Source organism: Pseudorasbora parva, chromosome 1, assembly GCF_024679245.1.
Source record: "Pseudorasbora parva isolate DD20220531a chromosome 1, ASM2467924v1, whole genome shotgun sequence".
Classification (NCBI taxonomy): domain Eukaryota; kingdom Metazoa; phylum Chordata; class Actinopteri; order Cypriniformes; family Gobionidae; genus Pseudorasbora; species Pseudorasbora parva.
In genome coordinates this window covers 63292155-63318370 of record NC_090172.1, presented here as the reverse complement: position 1 = coordinate 63318370, position 26216 = coordinate 63292155, and the positions used below count along the sequence as shown (strand labels likewise).

The 26216-nt window shown below is 38.4% G+C and overlaps 1 protein-coding gene and 1 long non-coding RNA gene across 2 annotated transcripts; both read right to left on the bottom strand.

The window, feature by feature from the left end:
* Positions 1 to 1508: 1508 nt before the first annotated feature.
* LOC137080254 (uncharacterized) lies at positions 1509 to 4780 on the bottom strand. The gene is made up of 4 exons (XR_010906129.1): positions 4673 to 4780; positions 4370 to 4423; positions 4123 to 4182; positions 1509 to 4003 (listed from the first exon to the last, which is right to left on the bottom strand). It is a non-coding gene; the product is annotated as an uncharacterized lncRNA (long non-coding RNA).
* A 221-nt stretch (positions 4781 to 5001) lies between these two features.
* On the bottom strand, positions 5002 to 24574 carry LOC137082095 (Fc receptor-like protein 5). The gene is made up of 12 exons (XM_067447693.1): positions 24544 to 24574; positions 21697 to 21966; positions 17094 to 17351; positions 10002 to 10286; positions 9205 to 9483; positions 8823 to 9107; positions 8469 to 8747; positions 8118 to 8381; positions 5773 to 6015; positions 5568 to 5678; positions 5283 to 5363; positions 5002 to 5057 (listed from the first exon to the last, which is right to left on the bottom strand). The coding sequence occupies exons 1-12, from the start codon at positions 24572 to 24574 to the stop codon at positions 5002 to 5004; spliced, it is 2442 nt and encodes an 813-aa protein (XP_067303794.1).
* Between the last annotated feature and the right edge of the window lie 1642 nt (positions 24575 to 26216).

Here is a 26216-nt window from a genome sequence, read left to right as displayed (position 1 = left end):
TGAGTTTGTACAGTCAAAGGTAGACACTGCTATTTTTTTGAACACACCCCTTTCAACTAATTGCCCAATTGCACAGCCTTAAGAGCGTGCATATCATGAATGCTGGGTCTTGTTTGTTTTCTGACAATCTACTGAACCTGCTGGTAACTTGTTTGCCACGTAACAATAAAAAATATACTAAAAACCTTGATTATTATGGTTAGTCACATTGTACTGCTATTATTTTGAACAAGACTGTATAATAGATGATGATACATGGGATTCAATTCTGTCAAACAATGGGTTGCACATTAGAGAAGCTAGGGGTAAGTTTATTCAATACAAAATTCCTAACAGATATTATTATGCTCCTTCCAGGCTTTATAAAATGGGTATACATCTCTGTTGGAAATGTCAAATAGCTAAAGGCACTTTGATACATGCCCTTTGGGAATGTCCGGTGATTTCTGCTTTTTGGAGCAGTGTTTTAAGTTACATGCAGGGTTGGTTATCCTGTATCCTGCCCAAATCACCTAGACTGTGTTTACTTGGAGACAAAAGAGAAGTGCCAATGTTAAATAAACATACTTTTAGAGTGTTAAATACTGCTTTGGTAACATGTGCCCGACTTATTTTGAAATTCTGGAAGGACTCTCATGCCCCAACGCTTAGAATGTGGAAAGAAAGAATGACTGAAAATGCTGCATGTGAAAAGATGTTGGGAAGACAATGTACGAATGAAATCATGAAAGAACAATGGGATAGTTTCTGCACATACATGTCTATAATGTAATCTGAACATAAGCTGTTTATAGAGATTTACATGGATCCTCACTGTTGTTATCTGTTTTTTTTTTGTTTGTTTGTTTGTTTGTTTTTTTTGTTTGTTATAAAATTAAAAACTCAATAAATATTTGAATTATAAACAAAAATAAAAAAAATAATGATGATGAAATGAATATGTTCAATGCGTCTGTATGACGCTAAAGGTTTCTCATTGAAAGCAATGGAGTACCTGCGTGTTGAAAAATGGTGCTTATGGGGTCCTGATCAAGCGTCAATGTGTGAGAAGTTGGGAGTGAGAACGCGTAGAAATTTTCAGAAAATACATTATTGCAATGCAGTAAACAACAACCATCGGTGGTCTCCCAGTGGTTTACATTATTGGCAGTTTAGTGTTAAATTATTGATTTACACCACAAAAAAAAAAAAAAACTAACATGTGATTTAATCTCCGCAAACATTATTTTTGTGTTGAACTGAACCTGAACTGATTAACATATGGTCATTCATTTTGTTCAGAAGAATAACAACAATCTAGGAACAAAAGTTTTATTAACATTTCAACCTTTAGGTTAACAAATGTGAAAGTCATGAAAAGAAAATGTTATGTCACTCTTTATTTATCAAATAGAAATCTTACGCTTTGTTAACTGCAGCAAAAAACAGCAAATATAAAATAAATGAAAACAAGAAAATAATATGTATAATATAAGGCTATATATATATATATATATATAATGATATAAGTAACATAATCTTGTCTTGGCAAAAACACAGGCACTATTTGATACGGTAATGTGTTAAATATAAATGCTCACTAGAGAAAATGCTTTACTATATTATAGATACATTTGCTGCATCATTTATGGGCAGATAATATAGTGCACTTGTAGCTGGTTCAGAAATAATAAAATGTAATTAATATTGTTAGTGAACATCATCAAAAAATTGTGCTTTTATATTTGTGTTATAAGGCGCGATATAAATGATTAATTATAGTAGGAACCATTCATGCAGAACATTTCTATATGGGGCACATATTGGTGACGCACGACACCTCCTGCTGTGCTAACTGCGCCATCTTTAGACGCACATTTGCCGCTGACGGGCTCAGGTGTTCTTCTAAGGTCTGGTAAGGATAATTTAATGTAATGAACTGCGTTTTGCATGTTTTACTGAGACTAACTAGCTTTCTCTGTTCTGTGTGGGCGGAGTGAAGATGAGAGACGTATAAGTCTGAAAATGTATTGTGCTTTATTTCTCCTTCCATGTTGACTGTGTTATATGTTAAGTGTTTGACATGTGTTTACTATAAAGTTTAAGAGTTTGTTAGATGGGAAAAAAAGAGTGAGGTCTGTTTGGAAAGTCTTTAGGGTGACCGTATTTTGATGACCGAAAACCAGGACACTCGGCCCGGCAATAAGATACTCAAATACTCGAAGTTTACTCAAAGATGCCTTATTAATGTCAATAGTTTAAAGTATGCTCCCTCTGTATGTATAGAAAATTGTTATATTACAAAATACTATCTATAACCAAGTGTCCGTGCCCTGGGAAAACAGGACATTTGGTCCCTACAAAGTGATGTCACATTTGAATGTCCTTTTAAAGCTACAATATGTATTTGTTCGCCACAAGGGGTCACTAACCTCTTTAAACCAATACCGAAGGTGTAGATCGGAGGTCTTCAACCCTGCTCCTGGGACCCTCTGTCCTGCAGAGTTTATGCTGCGTCCCGTGTAGGTTTTTAAGCCTGTAAATTACGACTTAACCACGACTCACGACTTTGTAGCGTTCTAGTCAAAGTCACGCCAAACTGCCGGAGCTCCAGGAATTGCAGTACTGAGATATAAACAAACCATCCGGACCTTATGGTGCTTATGCTCATTTACAATCATTTCTCTCACCAAAGGTGCTTACTCCTGGCTTATCTGAGGGAAACGGAGGAGAAAAAATGGCGCATAAGGCAAGAGAAGCTGTAATACCTTTTATTTTAGATTATTTGTATATTTGGAAATATATTTGGTATTAATATATTCTTGCACTCAATGGACTGAAAACTAGCTAACGCTAGAAAAGCTGCTGATAATGCATAACGTGCTGATTAATAATAATGTTAGAGCAATACCTTATTTTAATAAACTAATTGGTTTTTAATGCACTTTAATCCATTAACACCGCATCCGTAGGGGCTGCCGTTGTTTTTTCACGGGCTATGTAATGTCAGAACTCGTAACCGGGAGTACGTCGATCTAGTACGAGTTCACGGCTGGGACGTCACGGGTTTAACGGCCGTTCCAGAGCATTTTCATGGGTAGAAGGTAAGGCTGTGCGATATTGAGGAAAAATGCGATATGCGATGTCTTGTTAAGTAATGCGATCTTCATTATGCGATACCATATTGCAATTAGTGTGTAAAATCTGTTTCAATTATATTTTAAAAAATATATACAAAAAAAATGAGAACGAAACCATTTGTGTTTCACATTCTTTCTGGGAAAAGAAAGTATCGCTACAACTTCTGAAAGTGGCCAGCAGTGTTTTAGCAAACATTTGAGTCACAAATTGTTCACGTTTCAGACAGCGTCAGATTGCAAATTATTGTTTTTCGCCAATTTTTTGGATTTAATAATTGTTTTTAACATCAAGCAAGTCACATAAGTAATAGTAATGTGCCGTCTATTCTCTGCCGATTGTGTGACCTAAAACTTAGACTTTTCACAATGTTGAAGTAGGCTAATAACATCAGTCAGATATTGCGAGCCATTGCGATATGCATATTGCGATATGTCCGTTTGCGATATTTCGATATATTGCACAGCCCTAGTAGAAGGTTGGAAAAACACAGGTTACGGGACGTGGCATTAGCTCCAACCGTAATTAAAGACAGGTGAAGCTAATCAAGATCTTCAGGAGCACATGTTGAAAGTACACGGGCTAAAGCAGCTTGGGCATAAACTTATCAGGACAGCGGGTCCACAGGAGCGGGGTTGAAGACCTCTGGTGGAGAGATTGAGGACGCAGTGAATGAGCGTGAAATCATGGAACTTGTCATCATACTGATGGATCTAATTATGATTATGGGGAAATAATGTTTCTGGATGAATGAATGTATTCCTGTTGATTTACAGATCCTCTCAAATAACTGAATGACTGAAAGCACACTAATATTTCTTCTTGAAAACTTGTGTAGCACACTTGTTTGGAGCATAAGTTGCATCCGCGGCTCCAGCATCAGCGCCTGAAGAACACAACGGTTATGATCGTCACACATGAATCATCGTGATCTGCTGATGTGTAATAGTTACGGTTAGTGGTTTGACTTTAACAGTGATGATCATGACTGTGTGTTTCTCTCACCTCTATCTGTGTCGAGCTTCAGGTCAGAGTATAAAGTGTCTCCAGACGCGCTGCTCTTCCCTGAGAGTGAACAACACACACAACGCTTCACATCTACAGATACACTCATAACTGACAATACATCATTATATCCCGAGAGATACTGTATGTCATAAATAATATACATGTTCAAATATTGTATATGTTTTTAAATACTTTACTTTCACATGATCTGTAAGCTGCTGTTTCACAGCATCTCTTTATTTACCTCTGTGTTTCTCCTTCGATTTCATTTCGATCAGAAAATCACCAAATCGAGCGCCTGTCACGAGAAACAGCAGCTTGATTATCTGACTCTCTAGGCCTGTTTTTGATCTTCTCCAATATTAATTTTGCTCTGTTTAATTAATTTCAGTTAACACAGAATTGTTACATTTCCAAAATAAAGTTGCCTTAATCAGTTTATGATTGTATAAGGGTTTCCTGATATAATAGAAGCATTATATATTCTCCAGTAAATGTGATGGTTCATTCAGACAGTTGATGTTCAGTTTGTTGTTTTGTCGTTTACCTTTCCCCTTGCTTTTCTTTTTGTCCTGTATATTGATCTGTGCGTAAGTCACATCACTGGGTCCGGCAGTATTAATATCTAATACAGAACAAAATCATCAGATTATGCAGAACATGCTGGAAATATTGTAGGAAAAACAGGACCTCACCTTTGGATTTACATTTCTTCTTTGGTCTGACTTCTGAGTACATCACGTTATTTAGCTCTGTCACAGTATCATCTGAAATAAAAAGGAAAAAGTCAATTAGAAAGAAATATCTATTTTTATTTTATGAACTAAATATTAAATGTTATCGGTTAATGACTGATGACTTTAGTCCAAGAGAGTTTTAACCTTTATCCACGGGTCTCTTTTTCTTAGCAGTGACCTCTGAATATGTGACGTCTGAAAAGGCACAACAAGGAACTAGTCAAGGATTTAATGATTTCTGTTGGTTTTTTTAATGATAATTTTTAAGACTCTTAAGTCTCTCACTGGAGTCACGTCATTATAAATGTAATCAGAATCTGAAGGACAGCAAACAATGAAAAATATGAAAAGCAAAGGAGTCTTAAAGAGGAAAAAAACACATTCATAAATAAATATAAATCATTTGTTATTGAGTCTGACCGGACTGCAGAGGAGAGTTTTCCGCTCTCGATCCTCCAGATGGATTCGGGACTGACGTCGGTTGAACGTTACGGTGCTGATCTATAACAGAGACAAAGATCATTATGGTCACTTTAAGAGTATGTTCACTCATATCTAATCATATTTTCACTCATATTATCTAATGCATTAACTGCTCATTTATTAATAAACATGCAGTCTCTGTCTAGACTTCAGAAACTGGATCTTCCATCTGTTGTTGTTCATGTGGTTTAATCTTTCATCATGTCATGAACTGCTCCACACCTTTCTTGTGTTTGTGTCTCCACAGCAGGACCAGAGAGATGAAGAACAAGAAGAAAACACTCAATCCTACAGACACACCAACGGCCAGAAGAGAAGATGATGGACGAGCTGCTGAGGAGAACGGACAAACACACACATCTGTCTGTGAGTGACATGATACTGTATGATAACATTACAAAAGTAAAATCAGTGATTATTCAGAGACCTCTGACTGAGATCCAGCTGTGGGGTGACGCTCCTCTCTCTGTTTTACAGTAGTAGAAACCCTCATGTGACTTTGAGACAGTAGTGATGCTCATCTCTCCTGTCGTCTGATTCTGGATCAGTGATCCGTCTTTATAGAAACCAGCGCTGAGGATCGAGGGGTTTGTAGATCGATGTAAACAGTGTAGAGTCAGAGTCTCTCCCTCAATCACATGATCAACAGAACTCAGAATCACTTCACCATCTACAAACACAAGACACACACCAACAGACGGCAGTGATCATACAGGCTGAACTTAATCATTTGGCTTTGATTTTATATACCATTCAGCGGCAGGTTAATGAAACATCTCAAGATGCATGTGGAAATAACTACTTGCCAACTTGCCTGTTGGCTCTGCTACGTAAGACTCAGAAAGAAGTTTCTCAGTTATGAGAATAATTTGAAACTGGCTGCAATGGCTCAGGAGATTCTCGGATCGTTCCCTATTGCACAGAGAGAATGATTTGACTGCAAATCTATCAGAAGAGAAGATAGTGGACATCTAACGTTACGCAAAAGGGGCGGCTTCTTCTGAATTAGGTAAGGCCAATTGTAATGTCAGAAGAATGACAGGTGAGTTTATGGAGCACTGTAATCGGTTTAAAAGTCCAATCTGAATGAAAATGCTCCATATAAACACCTCAATCGGAATAAAAATGCCCCAACCGAATGAAAGTGTATCCGTTAATCGGTTTGAGAGGGGTGGGATAAACCTTTTCATGAACCCATCAAACGAAAAATGTCACCATGTAAACGACCTGACTGGATTACTTTTGAGTGTGTGTGATATAATACAGCTCACGCGCCGCGCTCACACCAGTGCTGTTGAGTGTTGACTAGAAAGATACATTTTCTGAGGGGTAACGTTAAACTTTTTATTTCGTAAGAAGTTATGGAGATAATGTTGGAATAATGACAGACACAGCCTGGCTGCACCCTCATCTTGACAGCGTTCGTCCCTGGCACGTTTTACTTCAACTGCGCCTCGGAGAAGAATGTATGCATGATTATTACACTTTAAAACACAAATAGCTTTTATAAAACTGTATAAATCCTGGTGGTTGTTGAGAGTTGCTATGGCAACCGTAAACACTTCCATCAGCTGCTGAAGAGGACAGCGTGGACATTTCTGATACGGCACTCATGTCACAAAATGATTGCGATTGAAAGTCAGCACATGTAAACACCAGATCGGTTTAGATAACGTCTCATGTAAACAGTCCATTAAATCTTTCAATCTGAATGATTTTAATCGGAATGACAAAACAGTGCATGTAAACGTGACTAGTAACAAGCGCACCCTCTCTCGCTTGTGTTCCCGCTCCTCTGAACTCCCTGTGTTAACCCTATCACTGCCGATGCGAAACAAAACAGCAGTTTTACAACTATAAAGAGCCTAACTGTGCGCTACAATATATTTTTAACACTACTCTTTGTATACAGTCCCTGTTCATTGTAAATGTATTTTAAATGTAGAATGTATGATATATGAATATGGTATATTAAAAAATGTAAGCTCGTGGTCTGCCGGCCCGGTAGGTGCCACCCCAAGCACACAAATGAAACTTAGGCCCTGTCCACACGAAGCAAGCACTTTCCCAATCCGAATTTTTTTTTTTCCTCGTTTCAAGAAATATCTGCGTCCACATGAGATTACAAAAACGGACTAAAAACGATGTAGTTTGCATGCCAGGCCAGTGTGTGACGCTGTAATTCTGCCACAGATATACACTAAAAACAGAGAAGAAGAGTTGTGGCTAGCAGGGGTATATCAGTGGTCGGAGGTGAGGCGAAATCTCACAATAAAATAACAATAAATACATTTGCTACATAACAGATTTGTTTTATTAACGCCTACACCTACCCCAACCCTAAACATACCCTTACAGGTATGCAGATACGGTTATTAAATGACGCGATATTGATGAGCGCATGCCCAGTGCCCGTAGTTGTATCCCTTAACTCTTCACCGTGCTGGACGTAGTGTGATGACATCACCGTTTCAGAAAATATATGGATTCGCTGTACACACGAAAGCGGAAGATGATCGTTTTCAGATTTATCCGCTTTGGGACCCGGTTTCGAAAAATATCGGATTCATGCTTCCAAAACGCCGGATCCGTGTGGACGAAACACTGAGACAGTACAAAATGTATACGTATACAGCTAAACGCGTCTCCGTGTGGACGGGGCCTCTGCCTACTCTGCGATCAGCTGTACAGAAAACTGGAAAATGTGTATAGACTGTAATTATAATTTAGATTATGACATTAGCAGATGATGTGATTATAAACCAGACTCACCGTGTACAGTGATGTTTCGAGGACGGCGTTTCTCTCCAGATTCAGACTCACACCAGTATACTCCAGTGTCAGATGTGCTGAGAGAGTCCATTACACATGAAGATCCTGTTTGTTTTGAACAAGTTTGTGTGCCTTTGTCTGTGTATCTTCTCACTGTCCATCCAGCAGAGTTACTCTGATCCTCACAGCTCAGAGCGAGAGACTCAGATGAGAAGTGTTGACTTCTGCTGGGATTGATGACCAGAGACACTGAAGCAGAAACTCCTGAAAAGAGCAAAATCTCAATCTAAACTGACACACAGAGACTGCAATGAAACAGAAATACGGACGAGCACAAACACAAATCCTCACCGGTGACCCACAGTGGCTGTGTGCTGCTGGTGTGTGTGTGATAGGCTGGTCGTCCTCTCTCTGCTCTGCACGTATAAACTCCTGTGTGCGGTGGAGACGCAGGACTGAGAGTGTAAGATCCTCCAGCTCCTTTGCTGCTGTCTGACAGATGATCATGATCTCTGAACCAGCTGAACGTCCAGCCTGTAGAGGAGCCTGAAACCTCACAGATCAGAGTCGCTGATTCTCCTTCAGTCAGCCACGGCTGTGGAGACACTCGCACGACTGCCTGAGCTTCAGCTGAACAAAACATCATGAGTTACAGAGCCGTAGAGGAACTGATGGAGAAGCGGATCACAACAAACACAAACTCACCTGATACAGTCAGTGTAACAGCATCACTGCGCTGAGAGCGTTGAGTTTTCATCTGTCCTGTACAGGTGTATTTACCGCTGTGAAAGTCTTCAACTCCGCTGATTATCAACTCTTGTGTTGAGGTTTGTCTGACAGTGTTTTTATACCGGCTGTTGTTTTCCTCTATTTCCCATCTGTATGTCCACTCAGTGTCTCCTCTCCACTTTATATCACATCTGAGAGTGACTGTTTCTCCTCTAAACACTCGTTCATCAGGTCGTACCGTCACCACAGCTTTAGGACTCTCTGTACAAACACAGATTATTGCATTTATAGTTTTAGACGTTGTGTAGATATGGTCTCTGATCTGTATATGTTGCATCACACACACATTCTCTCTCACCTGTAACATTTACCCACAGTGCATCACTGTATTGTGTGTAATAGACTGGTTTCCCTCTTCCAGCTCTACACCAGTACTGGCCTCCATCAGACACTGAATCAATCTTCAGGCTGTAGGGGTTTGTTTCTGTCTTCTCTGTCTCAGGGTTCAGTGTGTGTTTGTACCAGTAAAAGTCCCAGTGTCCAGTGGACGGATCCATGCCACAGGTCAAAGTCACTGTGTTTCCTGTCAGTGCAGCTCCTGCAGGATCTGATGTGAGTTCAGGCTTCGGCTTTAGATCTGCAGGAGAACAAGAACAGATTCAGATCCTCAAGAGTCAGAGTTCAGCTGCGCTACACACATCACAGAGTATAAAATAATATACATCTTAAATTGACTGTTTGAAGAACTGTAAATCATAATTGTACAAAACGACGACAAGATTGTCTAAAAAGCGATTCAAAGCTGCATTTGAATAAAGACTCAGAGTCACAGAACATGCAAACAGCAATTAAGTAATTTCATACAGAAAGATGTTTAAAGTTATTGAAGTGATGGAACTGAAGTGTAATTATCATCATTCACACAGAACTGTTTTCATCTGTTGCTCAGGTGTGTGTTCACGTGTCAGACAGACGTCTTCAGCTCTAGTGTCGTTTTTCTGTTTCATCAGCACTTCATGAGTGTTTTGTTTTTAAGTTTGCACTTAAGGTTAAAAACTTCTGCTTTAAAATGTATTTTCAGAAGTCTGCATTCAGTGTAATGTATTGATTGATTGTGCAATCCTGTAGAGAGAGTTACACTGATGTTCAACTCACCCGTCACTGAGAGAGAAACATCAGATCTTGATTGTGATGAGTTTGGTCTTCCATCTCTCTGTCCTCTACACCAGTACTGACCCTGATCAGACTCAGCAGCTCCTCTGATAGTGAGAGTGTCTCTGTCTACAGTGTAACGCTCAGACGTCTGTAACTTTACTCTGTCTTTATACCACTCATATCTCCAGTCACTGAGATCAGACTCTATCACACACTTCAGATTGACCGTCTCTCCAATGAACACAGATCTGTCTGGAGTCACAGTCACTGTAGATTTGGGTAAATCTGAGAAGAAACACAAACACAAAGTGACAGATGATCAAGTCTCTGAGCGTGTTTTCTACACTTACGGCTTCATTCATCTGATAATCTGAAGGACAGCTCACGAATGAACTGAACATGGAAGATTTACACCAGAGGCTCTCAACCTTTTGTGTAACAGACGAGCGTGTTTATTTGAGCACTTCTGTCAGTCAAACAACAACAGCCTGTAAACGTTCACATAAATATATTTCCCCACACGATGCATCACATTTTGAGCTCATCTTTTGAGAGCGATGTAGGACACGAAGGAGACCATCTCATTTCTAATATCTGATAATGTACTCTGAAAAAACATCTGTGATCTGATCAGCCTGTCACTGTATATAGAGCTGTTTGCAAACTTAAAGGTGGGAGAGGTGGGACTGATCTAAAACACTTTTGTCCAAATTTGTTTAAACTTTCTTTATATGTCAATACATAATTAAAATGTAAGTACTCTGTCTCTGAAAAGGAGAGTATAAAAATCGAGGGACTCTAGACTTTTTAATCTGCAATAAACACTACTTATTATTTTCGTTCGGGACGAAACAAATGATTGGCTTGGGCGACTGTCACTCTCTCTCGCTACCATGGTGACCACCGCTTTCGCTACAGGATCCGCCCACATGCGCACGCTCGTTTGATTTGAGCAGTTCAAGAGGCAAGAAACCTCGGCAAAATAATGGCAGAGAAAGAGCATTCAAAACTCACAGTGCAGGGTTTTACAGTCAGCGAAGGCAAACAATGCAAAAAAGGAAGACAGTACGAGAAAAGGCAATGCACAGAAAGTCTTTGGATAAACAAAGAAATCAAACGCGAGAAAATATCAGCGTGGCTTTTCAACGATGGTGAGAACTGAGGGACCTGAAAAACGACTCATTGCTGGCTGTATTTCTGCTGGACAGGTCATCTTTCATTTTGATTATAAATTTTTTTGGTTTATGTTTTCATAAAGCATGTATCAAGAGCACATGAAGCTGCCTAATATAGCTAACATAAGATCACTTAGCATAAAGTTACAATATTATACACTTAGCCATTAGTAGAGATTATAAATACTCAATATGCTTAGCTCAAGTTGATCGCTGTTGTGTTGAATTTCACAAAATTTAACTTTAGATAACAAAATGCATGTGTAAAAGCTAGTACACTGCATCCAGGAACTTTTTTTAGAGCTAAGTTAGCTTTAGCTACTGCTAATCAACAATGCTTTCATCATGGAAACTCTTACATGCAAAACACTGTATATGTTATGAATCTTACACTAAATTCATCTTCATCACAGTATAACTGATGTTATTGGAAAAACATGATGCTAGCCGTTTTCTTTGCCTTATAAATATAACTAGCTCGTTACCGAATCAAACAAAAATATACTTTAAACTTTTCCAGTATCGGTATTCTAGCTTGATAGTGAGCACTAAAAGACATCTTATCTGTTTATATTCATACTGATAAAGTTAGATGTTTTATTACATGTGATTCTGACATGATGTCACTACATGCGTCTCAGGTCAATAAAGCGTCTTCCAGCTGATTGGTCGGTGAGGCGTGTTCATGTGTTTTGGGGGCGTGGCTGTGGAAAGAGTGAATGGAAATAATGAGCTGCCTTTAAAACAGTCGTGAGAGGTCTACACACACTCAAATTTTATACTTTCTTTATTTTCCACAAAATTGGACCAAATTTTTTTTTAACCAATTCCTACCTATCCTACCTTTAAGTCCTCAAAATAAATTTTATATATATATATATATATATATATATATATATATATATATATATATATATATTACAAGATGAATGGCCTTGTCAAATGACTGTCGTTTTAACTTATATGGTGGAGAAGGTGACGTTTGCTAGAAGGATCGAGTGAACGATCTGTAAGGGAAGTATACGGTTGTATTTTGTAAAATAATATTACCCTTTGTCATTAGACACACTATTTAGTTTTGTATGGTACTTGGTTTGTCCTATTGTTACTGTACTAGCATCTTTCGTCAACTGTCTCTCTAAGAAACCTTCAGTTTAATCAGAAATTGTTTAAACAGTCAATAAGTGTATAAATCACTACTTTCTGCTTGCAGGAATACAGTTGCCCCTTTCTTCAGTTTAAGACGCTCAGCGAAGCTTGCTTGAAATGGGCCGAACAAACAAACGATCTTGAATTAAATTGTTGTGATATTCGATTATAATAAACCTCAACCATGACTGTTGACATTTTTTATCTGTGGGAAGGGTAGAAAAGTCCTCACGTCCCCTGCACAGCCTGGAGCATGACGTGTCATGAGAGCTGCCGTTTTTGCTATCCTCGAGTGTCTTGTTTACCTGATTCAGATCCTGATGATTCGGCTCCGTCAGTCCCGCCTGACAATGCACATGATCGGACACATGTAAATGTTGGGGGTGTACATATAAATGATCCCCAGCGATTGCGTCACATCTGGCGTTTCGTTGAGAATCACTTATTTTTCTGTGATGTTTTTCATGCACGAGATTTACATAAGAAGGAGGAGGCAATGGTGTTTGAGACTCACAGTATGTGATGTCCATGTACTGAACTCTTATTATTTCACTATGGCAAGGTTAATTCAATTTTTCATTCTAGGGCACCTTCAAACTTTTGAATCAGATGCCTCCTCCTCTCTGATCAGAGTCCTGAAGTGGTGAACACCATTAAAGAACTGGCATTCAGTGGAGCAATCCCCAACAAGTAGCAATTCTTCACTTTCCCTCCCCAGACTGCTCTGTTGCTGTTAGCTTTATTACTTTCACTCCACCATAAGCACTGCACTCAACACACACACAAGCCCCTTTCACACTGCGATTCCGGCAAATACACGGATAATGCGACCCGCCATTTGTTCCCGGGCCGCTAGATTTGGTCCATTCACACTGCCAGCGAAATACTGTAATATGTGCGCTTTCACACACAACCCGTAACGGTCCCGGGTCGAGTTGACACGTGACATCCGGATGTGACGTATAACGGCGAGCGATCTCAGCTTCAGCACGGATAGTAAGGAGCTCCGTGGTCTCGACTTGTGTCCAGTTTGCACACATTTCTGCTTGTTTAATTTTAGTTTCTTTTGTATACGAACACTCTCTGCGTTTAAAACACCGACGAGCTCTTCTGGCACTGCAGGGTTGTGTTATTGAAAAAACAAGCTCTAGGAGTCGCACGATAACTACGTACACGTTGCAGCATTAGTTTCCGCTTTTGTTCACACAGCGCTCGTCCCGGGTCGAATCCCGCAATGTTACTAGGTCCCCGACCCGAGTTCAATTCGGTAATCAATGCCGGGACGTGGTTGCTTTCACACAGAAGGCGACCCGGCAATGTTCCGGGGATATTGCGGGTCCGACGTGGAGTGTGAAAGGGGCTTTAGTAACTTCCAAAACCAACAGAGAGGTCAGGACAGGAGCTGTTTGGATACGATGCCTCTGTGTACAGACGTGAGATTGTGTTTCACTAACACTGCATGTACATGAGCAGCTTTTCTTTAATTGAATCTTGAATAATTCATGACTTGTGCTGTGTTTAATCATTATCTAAGAGCAGCATCTTTAAGGCGTGTTATATGTTCAAAATTAGTATGTTTGTAGACTTCAGTGAAATGTGCGCTGGTTTCTCTTCGCGTTCTGAACTGGTGTGCGAGTCTCATCGTCAATAAACACAAGCTCTTATCATCTCCATCCAGCGCAATTAATTACATGTTTCTCGTTCTTCCATGTCAAAGGGTCTGTTATTATCAGATCTGTTGAAGATGCAGATTCTGTTCATGGGTGCCAAGACATTTTAGGAAATCCAGACCGGGCAATGTTTTACTGCCTTGTCCAGGATAAAGAGTGTGTGGTGACCCAATATACAAGTATGGCGATATTAAATGACTAAAACCGGGATATAAGATTTTGGCCATATTGCCCATATTGGCCATTCATTCCCTGTGTGACTTTTCCAAAGGCTTGTGTTTGGTTTTGACCACGAGGGGTCGCTGTGGTCAAAGCTTCAGCTCTGCCACTCTGAGCTCGACTGATATGTCTGAGGTGAAGCACTCACTTATTAGCATACGGACCAAGAAATGTGGAAATAAATAAATGTTGAAATAAATAAAAGAAAAAAAACAGAAATAAATGTGGAAATAAATAAATGATGAAATAAATAAAAGAAAAAATCTAAATGAATGTGGAAATAAATAAATGTGGAGAAATACATCTATACATAAAAAGGAAATAAAAATAAAAATACTCATTTATTTTTCTTTGTTTCTTTGTTTTTTTCTTTCTTATTTTCTTTGTATATTTATTTATCCTCTTAAACTCAGAGGACCCTGTACAGAGTCGGGAATGACATCGTCATGTATATACTTTTGATTTTAAATGTCTGTGGAGAAGCTGTGATGTATGTGATACCATTTGAAAGCTTAAAGTCTCTACTTTCTGGAGATAGGCATCACTTTGGCATTTTTTACACAAAGTAATCTATTTACACTAAATTACTCTGGTGGATTTGGCCAAATCTAACGCCGACTTCACACTGCACGCGTAAGCAGGGCGTATTTTTTTTGGCGCTCATGTTAACAGATGAGTGCATTCACACCGGCAGCGGAGGCAGCGCAGCGGCGCGGAGCAGGAGCAGAGCAGAAGCGGCAGTGCCGCGATCGTTTCGGCGCCAGGTCTATTTTTGACGCGCTGCTCACGATGAATTAAAGCCACAGTACATTGTTCTGATCAAAATGAACCTGTTTAACATGAAAAATAACACATTTACCCATGAAATAATTTAGTGAAGTGTTCCGTGTGTTTCTCAGTCACCATATGACATCCGGCGCTGTGGAAGAAAAAAAAAGTTCTACACAAAAACCGAAGCGACTGCCACAAGTTTTTGCCTGAACTACAAAACTAATTTTAAATAATCTATGCCAGTATATCTTAAATTAAATATGAATTAAATTATGTATATATTATAACTATATGCTGGGATAAAAACAGAAAGGATAAACAAACGCACGTGGTGTCGCAGGCAGTGTTCTTCTGAGTGCACCTGTCCTGGAAAGACAGCAATGGACGACACTCGTCTCATCGTGGAGGTTGAGAAGCACACAGTTCTCTGTGATCCACACAATTTACTTTATAAAGACTTGCAAGTGAATGAAAGTAAGTCATTTTAAAGTGTTTTTGACAATCTTTCGTTGCCTCACGAACGAACGAACGAACGAACGAACAACTAAATATGGATAGGTTAATAGAACATACACACATTAATATAGCACACATACAGTATAGACATGTAGATAGACTATGATGTGCGTTATTTTGTCATTTTTAAAAAAAAGTTTTTAGATAATTTGCTCATTTAGCCTACAATATAAGCCTACAATACAATATCATTAAGAAGTTTCCTCTTAATTATTACAGTCATTTATGAATTATCTTTAAGAGGTTTATGATGGGTAATTTGATGCCTATCCAAAATTTCAAGACAATTTCCTGAAGTTTCTCTTTTTAGCAGTGTGCTTTTCATGGACATATAGTGCGATGGCCTTAATTTCTTCTATCAAAAACTCGCACTAAACGAAATAAAAAAAACATCAGAAACAAGTGAAACAAAAAAGTGTGCGCGCTGCTACTGCTTTACACACGCGCTGCTTCGGCGCTGCCTATGCCCTGCTTACGCATGCAGGGTGAAGCTGGCATAAGTGTAACAAGTAGAAATATAGTGTGGCCCCTTTAAGAGTTGTGCGCACTCCTGGCAAACGAGGTCTGCATTTTGTGTATGTGCGCACTGCGTCTTGAGCTCCCATGTGTGGGGATTATTTTCTGTTTTCTGTTGCTAACAGTCAGTTTTTTTGTTATATTAAGTAATGCTGTGGACGGAAATGGAGTTTGTGATGAGAGTTTTGCCGGGAATTGTTTGATGTTAATCGCCTCCGTGTTTGCATCCACTCCAGATATATTAAGTGAGCTATCCGCGGACATAAGCGTTACATAAATTCAGCATTCTGCCGTCATTTTACAGGAAACCCTTTAAAGTTACAAAAACACTGATAAAAGTGATAAACCTGTAAGTATATGTTGTCTAAGCTGTAATAACCCCCCCCCAAAAAAAATAAATAAATAAATAAATAAAAGATAAAATAAAAAAACAAGTAGGCACTTTTTGATTTCTTTTTTATATAAATTAATGTTTGAAAGTGTGTAACTCAGGCCCTGTGTGCTCTAGGACCCTGCAGACACTTTGGGCTGTTTCCAGCATGTATAATTAATTTAATGACACTGGGATATTGCATTTATATCACTGTATATGGTGGAGGAGGGGGGTAGCAGGGTTGGGGGGGGGTCATCCCTTCAGACCCATTTGAGTAAATCTGTCATAAAACATGACACAGACAAACTTCTTTTTTCCACTATTTTCTGTAATTTAGTGGAAACAGCCCAAACTGTCTGCAGGGTCCTAGAGCTCACAGGGCCTGAATTACACACAACAATAATAATAAAAAAAACTACTTTTTTGGGGTTATTACAGCTTAGACAACATATACTTACAGGTTTATCACTTTTAGCAGTGTTTTATGTAACTTTAAAGGGTTTAATGTTGAATGACAGCAAAATTAATGAAATGATTTTGACCCTAGACCCCTGTATGTGTGTATGGGAGGCTTTTCAATTTGGGTAGGCCAAATCCAGCGGAAATCCCAAAAAATGGTCCTGGTGTTCAAGAGGATATGTATGTATTTATTTATTATTAGTTTAGTAATTCTGTTGATGTGATGTCAGTGATGATCACTCACCCGTCACAGTCAGAGTCACTACATCACTCGAGTAAGAGTAGAATAATCCTGATCCTGATCCTCTACAGCCGATACAGCTGCACCTCTGTGTGTGATCTGCAGTGAACTCTTTCTCTTTAGAGCGCGGATCTTTACCATCGTCACACCGCCATCCGTATGTCCATCCTTCCCCCTGTACGTCACATGTGAGAGTGACAGTCTCTCCTCTGAATATCTGTGATGGTTCAGGCTTTACAGTCAGAACAGCTTTAGGTGTCTCTGTAAGAAGTGCACAAACAGAAGTTATGATTAAACATCTCACAAAATCAAATGAAGTGAATTGACTCGATCTGTCCTAAACTCTTCATAAATGTCACCGCACAAAAGAAGATATTTTAAAGAACAGATTCTAGAGAGCGTTTGATTGGACAGAAAATCTGATGAGAAGCTGAAGAGTGATGTCATCAAAATCACTGATCCTTATTGGCTGGCGTGAGAGACTGTGAGTTTTGAACTGTTATCTTCTAAATGTGAATTGTGTCGTTGTTGTGGAGCAACACTGGCTTATAGATAACAGTAAGACGACCATATTCATACTAAAAGACAAAACACTTCCATTTTGATTTCATGTGGACATTAAACTCAGTTCATTGACACTTAACCCTTGTATCGTGTTCGGGTCTGTTGGACCCGTTTTCTTTTTTTATCGAAAGAAAAAATATATGATTAATTATTTTTTCAAACTGAGACTCATTGGCCTTGGCTCATTTTCTGTGAGGAATATATATCAGAACACATTTTCAATGACCAGACACTGTACACCCCCCATACACATTTATATTACACACAGGATGTTCGGGTCCACTGGACCCGGGGCTAATAAAAGTGTGGGAATTGTAGATCCTGTGTACCTTTACTCTGTCCTCCTCCTGTCAGGACCTGCTGTTAGTGTGTGTGTGTTCATGTATATGGTTTATGAGGACACAAATATGTATAATGACATGGGTATTACAACGTAAACATGGTTTATGAAGATATCTGTGTCCTCACACTAAAACATACTAAATGGTGTTTTTGAAATTCAAAAAATGCCAAAAGTTTTCTGTGATGGGCAGGTTTAGGGGTAGGGTTAGTGTAGGGGGATATAGTATACAGTCTGTACATTAGAAAAAACAGTATGCCTATGGAGAGGAACCATACACCACATATCCAAGTGTGCGTATGTGTGTGTGAGTGTGTGTGTGTGTGGGGGGGGGGTGGTTGCGTGCGTGTGTGTGTGTTATGGGTGTGTGTGTGTGTGTGTGCATGAGTGTGTGTGCGTGCGTGCGTGCGTGTGGGAGAGAGATTGTGTGTGAGTGTGAGAGAGTAGCTACAAGAGTGAGTTTTGTTTCTACCCCTGCCGTTCCCACATGAGGTAGCAATTCTTAAATGTGATCTAACAAAGGTAAAGAGAAAATATTAACCATATATGCTGTATATATGGCTTGTAATTGGGATGGAGTAAACATCTGTTGAGTATTTTAACATAACATTTTTGATTTTGTTGAATTAAAAACCCAAAAATGCAGCGGGTCCACCAGACCCACGAACACTGGCTGAGTAACAAAAATATGAACACCACACAAGGGTTAAAAAGAGAACAATAATGGAAATACATTTAAGCAATACATGGTAAATATTCATCAAAATAAAGAGAAATATAGTTCATTCATTTCATCAAAAACAATTCTGTCATGACCACAAATGTGGCGAGTGTGAGCCTCAAATAAACAGAAACAGAGGGTTAAGGCTTGAGGATGTCACACACACACGTTTGTTTTTGTGAAATGTGGGGACATTCCATATTTTCTATCACCCTGTAAGACTTTCAAGGACCTGACTGACGGAAATCTGCTGTGAAAGAGGATGAAACCAATGATTCAGGTTCCACTATAGTTCAGAAGAAGATCATCTGTACATATTTATGCATTTTTTGCTGAAGTTGTCACTTCTGTTATCTAGAATGGTGCAACGATCAATTCATCTCCTACTTCATTTGATTCCACCATCACCAAAAGACTGAGACCTGGGAAGATGTCCTCATATCCTCTGGTGACTGTTTTTAATCCTTGTCTTATCAAACTGCAAGAAGTGTGAATTTTTAAAAAGAAGAATCCAACATTTAAAAAAAAAAGGTTTTCAATACAAATTTTAGAACAGCAGGTTCACCCACAAAATGGATCTGACTAGAAATTCACAAAGTATTAACAACGTCATCATAACTCTGTCCACCTTGTATCTTAACCTGTTTAATCCCAAATGTTTTCCTGCAATGTGAGTACATGCAATTTACTCCTTAGACCTCCCTAACACACAAACGTTATGCCTTCTTTGATTTTATGTTGGTTAAGTTAGTGAAATATTAGGTTTTATTCTCGGTCACAATAGTGACCGGTGGGAAACATCATAGACAGAATTCTTCTATTAGACCTATTTACACGTTTAAAACTTAAAATAACAATAACATATCCAACATATAAGAATGAGATATGATTAGAATTTACTTCAAAACTATTTCTATTGTTCATGATACAAAAAAAAAAAAAAAATCTAGGTAACACGTTCATCTTCACTGAATTAACGTGTCCGGCCAAAGAGAGGGGAAGAGGACCAACAAACCTTGAAAAGATCTAGGCACTTACATGAGTTATTACTCCTAAATATTAGGAAGAGCAACTTTAAACATTGAAGCACCAATTGGTAAATCCGAAATTTGGAAGTTTATAAGGTATATCTCATAGATATAGATAGACAGACAGACAGACAGACAAACAGACAGACAGAAGTATAGAGAGACAGACAGAAGTATAGATAGACAGACAGACAGACAGACAGACAGAAGTATAGATAGACAGACAGACAGACAGACAGAAGTATAGATATACATACAGAGAGAAGGATAGAGAGACAGACAGAAGTATAGATAGATAGACAGACAGACAGAAGTATAGATAGATAGACAGACAGACAGACGTATGGATAGACAGACAGACAGAAGTATAGATAGACATACAGAGAGAAGGATAGACAGACAGACAGAAGTATAGATAGATAGACAGACAGACAGACGTATGGATGGATGTATGGATGGATGGATGTATGGATGGATGGATGGATGGATGGATGGATGGATAGTTTTCAGTTCAGTCTGAGAGAGAGTTCATATGAATAACACAGAATGACATTATTATTACACAGGAACATATTCTGTGTTATACTACCGGTCACAACCCGTCTTCTTTTATCTGCATCCTGACAAAAGAATAAACCATGTATAAATATAATTTCAATATGTATGTATAGATAACCCTTTCATGATGATGTGTGCAAAAAATTAATGAGCTATTCAAAAATTAACTTTGATTAATTCATTAAATTTTTCTGTCATTTCTGAGCTTTCACGTTGTCATAAGATGGCAGTACCAAGAAATAAGTGTGTGTGGTCACACGACCAAACTACACAACAATGTTAGACCTGCCCAGAACTCATGTAGACATCTTAAATGTGTATTATAAATGAAAATTTGCTTCATAATAGAAGTTGCTTTTTAATACCACACTAAAATATGCGAGGAAAATTTACGGTCACAATTGTGACCGGTGGGATTAAACGGCATTAGTAATGAAAACATTAAACCCATTGACTGGCTTTTCTACGAATATTAAGGTGATATAAGAAAAATATATTTACGAGGTGAATTTCGACTTTACACCAATACTATCAATCAATCAATCAACTTTATTTATATCGCGCTTTTCCAATGCCGATTGTTTCAAAGCAGCTTCACAGTGTCAAACAGGACAATACTGCAACAAAATTAGATTCGGCTGTTCAGTCGCTCTGGAGAAAACAGTGATGTTATCAGCTTATTTTAATTTATCATAGAGCGACAATGTGAGCAGATCAGTATTATAGTTTATAGAGGACTTTACATTGGCAATGAATGAAACTAAGACAGTGGACATGGTCATCAGTGTTAGGAATGAGCAAAACAGTCCTTGTCCTTATTCCTCTGTTATTTCCAGACATGTATTTAGTCGAGTTTTATCCTTTAAACTGCTCGGTGTCCATATCTCTTCCGATCCGTCATGGGACGCCCACATTAAGTACATGATTATGAAAGTACGAATCTATTATCTTTGTGTTGCTAAAAAAGTGGGTCTACCTTGTGATGTTTAATGCACATTTGAGCTCTTAGAAAATGTAAATATTATAATAACTGTATTCAAAACACATATTCATGAGGTGAGAATGTGTTTTAAGAGGATGGACATTTGACCTTTGCATGTGAAATATTTGATCAGAATTATTAAAGAATAATATCATGAGACCAATTTGTTGTTCTTGTTGTGCAACAAGACCTTCAGATTAAATTGTTAAATCATGGTAATGTCATTTTTTATATAAAGTTAACCATGCTGAAAAGCCACAGAATAGTAAGAAAGGCTCGACACACACAAGACGTGCAGTGACTGAATAATGACTAAAAGTGAATCTCTTCAGTCTATTCTAACAGATGTGGTTAATAAGAGTTAAAATATGGATTTAGATGATCATTAGACAGATGTGAATATGAAGACTCACCTGATACAGTCAGTGTAAGAGCATCACTGAAGTATGTGTATGAGTCTGATCTCTCTCCTCTACAGCTGTATTCACCACTGAGATACACATCAGCTGTGAAACTGTACTCTGCTGTTGGTGATGTATATGGATAGTTAGTGTATCCATATCTATCTCTAAACCATCTGTATGTCCACTGAGTGTCTCCTCCTCCCGGTATGACACATGTGAGAGTGACTGTCTCTCCTCTGAACACTCGCTGATCCGGCTTCACCTTCACTACAGGTTTCACTGAGAAACAGAAGGAAATATTGAAAAGCATTGCAGATCACTGTCAGGAACTCAAAGCTTCTTCATGAGGAAAACACTATAAATTCAATTATAAATCTAGAACAGAGTTTTCTTGTCAATTGTAATAATTACATCAAAAACTGGTGTTAAAAACTAAATTAAACTGATATATGTGTCCAGTCTGTCCTCTGTGTTCTTGATCTGCCTGTTCTGACCAGTAGATGGCGCTGTCTACAGTCAGGATATAATGCAGGTATGACATCATCTGTAGGATTTTAACACTTCTGGTTCCCTCATAATGAAGTCGGTGGTTTTTTTTTTTAATGGGGTTTTGTGTAAATGACTGAAATAATGTCTGTGGTGAACTCAAGCTGAAGACTTGCCGTAAACTTAGTGATGGTGACGTTGAAGACGAGCGACTGTGCTGTAAATCGTTTATAGACGACCTTTTGCTTTTTACTTCTGGCGACTGCATTTAGGCTTCAAAATCCATAAAAGTTGAAAATGATCTTGAAGGACAAATGTAAGCAGAACCGGACTGACCATCGGGAGCACCGGGTGGATTCCTGCTGGCCTGGAAACTGATTGGGTCTGCTGCCCTCTTTCTTTCTTTCTTTCTTTCTTTCTTTCTTTCTTTCTTTCTTTCTTTCTTTCTTTCTTTCTTTCTTTCTTTGTTACTTTTTCCGAGATGAGCAATTTGGGTTAAAAAGTATGTTTATTTTATTTTTCTTGAAAACGGCCGATGGTTTGTCTAGATCAGACCCTATTCCTCCTCTGGGATCGGTCAGAGCCTCTGAAGCTCTTCCTTTGGTCCTTCAATATTTCGGTTCCCATTGAAGTCCATCACGTGGAGAATGTTTTCCTCAAAAAATCTAATTTCTTTTCGACTGAAGAAAGAAAGACATGAACATCTTGGATGACATGAGGAGTGAGTAAAATATCAGGACATTTTCATTTTAAAGTGAACTAATCTTTTAATGTTGATGATCCCGTTATTTTACATATGAATCTGCTTACATGTGAAAACTTTTTTTTGCGTCTTCTTCGCCTGTGTTTTAATCAGGAGATGCTGTACTCATTCAGACGATGTGTAATAGCGCCCCCTAGCATTTATCAGTGAAAACACTGAACAGAAAATTACGTTTTGGCAGGGAAAGAGTTAATGTACAATTCCTGAAGAAATGGTGCATGTTCAGTTGTTACCCTACAGTTAGCATGTTGCTAGCATGATTAACATGATGTTAACATGAGTAGCATGCTAGCATAATCTTAACACGTTTAAAATAACATGATTAACATGTTGTTAACATAATGTTAACACAATTAACATGTTTTAACAAGATGTTAACACAATTAGCATGCTTATTAGCATTATGCTATCACGATTAGCGTGTTGTTTACATGATGTTAACACGATTAACATGTTGCTACCATAATATTAACACGATTAGCATGTTGTTGACATGATGTTAACACAATTAGCATGTTGTTATTATGTTAACACGATTAGCATGTTTTGTTAGCATTATGTGAACACAATTAGCATGTTGTTAGCATAATGTTAACACGATTAGCAATGGGATTAATTTCTAATTTACGAATATATTTTTTAGTTTCAGGATTTTTTTTAAAACAAACTTTTTTTTAAAGATGATTCTGAGCTATGTTATAAAATATATAACTGAATGCTTTGACATACCATCTTACTTTATGCAATATGTGGGTAAAATGGCCTTGGATTTCCCCATTCAATACAATGTATCGATACACTGCATCTAATTTGCATATTATTGTGTTCTGTAATGAAACATGTAATGAAAAAAGAAGTGTAATAATAGGAGTAATAACTGGCAACATTTTCATAATAATATGTAATATTTCATAGGAATATCGATTTTTTTTCCCCTTTCACTTGTTGTGTCTCCAAAATGCCTGATAAACATGATTTAAGTCCTGGTGTCCTCTACAGTGGACATTTATCAAATCAATGCCCTGTTTGGTAACAAAAAGTCCTCCGCACGTCCAAACCGTTTTGAACAGAGTAATAATCAGAGCGACGGACCTATCTCTCCACTGAACACTCGCTGGCCCTGCGTGAAAGTATCAAAAACATTTTTTTTTTAGTGATTGTCCAAAAGCCTATGAGATATCCTATTGGGTATTTATTGAGGTAACCCGTGTGATGTGAACTGCCGGCTGGCCTTTAATGTGACGTCATACACACTCTATGGGGAACTGACTAACTTCCTGCTCTCCGTTCCCAAGCTCTTTTCTCTTGAAGCATTGGTGCACAAGATCTTAATGACACTGGGCAGAAATCATTTCTGTTTCATACAGTAGATTATGATCTCTTGAAAATTAAGATCTTTTGAAACGTTTGATTGAATAAAAAGCAAATTCCTGTAATGTTTTGCAGCAGAAGGAAATACTGTCAGATGATTCTGTGAAATATGCAAAACATGGACATAAAACATCAGCAAAGAGACAAATATGGGATCCTGATGTATCCACGAAGACAAATAAACTACTATAACAAAATTCATATTGGTTAAAAAATACTGCAGTGATGTACAGTACCTTGAGTGAGTCCAGACTGAACGAGGGCCATCAGCACTGAAAGCAGAAGAAACACAGATATGAATCATTTCCATTCATTCAACACAATGTCAATCACACACTGAAACATGTCATGATTCACTGATTCAATGATGGATTCACTGATTCACTGATGGATTCTCTGATGGATTCACTGATTCACTGATGGATTCAATGATGGATTCACTGATTCACTGATGGATTCACTGATAGATTCACTGATTCACTGATGGATTCACTGATGGATTCACTGATTCACTAATGGATTCACTGATGGATTCACTGATTCTCTGATGGATTCACTGATGGATTCACTGATGGATTCACTGATGGATTCTCGATTCACTGATGGATTCACTGATTCACTGATGGATTCACTAATGGATTCACTGATGGATTTACTGATTCACTGATGGATTCTCTGATGGATTTACTGATTCTCTGATGGATTATTTGATGGATTCTCTGATTCTCTGATGGATTCTCTGATGGATTCTCCAATGGATTCACTGATTCACTGATGGATTCACTGAAGGATTCACTGATTCTCTGATGGATTCACGGATGGATTCTCTGATGGATTCTCTGATGGATTCACTGATGGATTCTCTGATGGATTCACTGATGGATTCTCTGATGGATTCACTGATTGATTCACTGATGGATTCTCTGATGGATTCTCTGATGGATTCTCTGATGGATTCTCTGATGGATTCTCTGATGGATTCACTGATGGATTCACTGATGGATTCACTGATGGATTCTCTGATGGATTCACTGATGGATTCACTGATGGATTCTCTGATGGATTCTCTGATGGATTCACGGATGGATTCTCCAATGGATTCACAGATGGATTCACTGATTGATTCTCTGATGGATTCACTGATTCTCTGATGGATTCACTGATTGATTCTCCAATGGATTCACTGATTCACTGATGGATTCACTGATGGATTCTCTGATGGATTTACTGATGGATTCTCTGATGGATTCTCTGATGGATTCACTGATTCTCTGATGGATTCTCTGATGGATTCACTGATGGATTCACTGATGGATTCACTGATTCACTGATGGATTCACTGATGGATTCACTGATGGATTCACTGATTCTCTGATGGATTTACTGATGGATTCTCTGATGGATTCTCTGATGGATTCTCTGATGGATTCACTGATGGATTATCTGATGGATTCACTGATTCTCTGATGGATTCACTGATGGATTCACTGATGGATTCACTGATGGATTCACTGATGGATTCACTGATGGATTCACTGATTCTCTGGTGGATTCACTGATGGATTCTCTGATGGATTTACTGATGGATTCTCTGATGGATTCACTGATGGATTCACTGATGGATTCACTGATGGATTCACTGAGGGATTCACTGATTCACTGATGGATTCACTGATGGATTCTCTGATGGATTCTCTGTTGGATTCTCTGATGGATTCTCTGATGGATTCTCTGTTGGATTCTCTGATGGATTCTCTGATGGATTCTCTGTTGGATTCACTGATGGATTCTCTGATGGATTCTCTGTTGGATTCTCTGATGGATTCTCTGATGGATTCACTGATGGATTCACTGATGGATTCACTGATGGATTCACTGATTCACTGATGGATTCACTGATGGATTCTCT

Coding starts and splice junctions, on each gene's coding strand:
- LOC137082095 (XM_067447693.1), bottom strand. CDS start 24,574: ATGGCCCTCGTTCAGTCTGGACTCACTCAAG. Junction 21,967..24,543: donor TCAGTCTGGACTCACTCAAG/GTACTGTACATC, acceptor TCTGTTTCTCAG/TGAAACCTGTAGTGAAGGTG. Junction 6,016..8,117: donor TCGAAACATCACTGTACACG/GTGAGTCTGGTT, acceptor TTGTGTTTGTAG/ATGGTGAAGTGATTCTGAGT.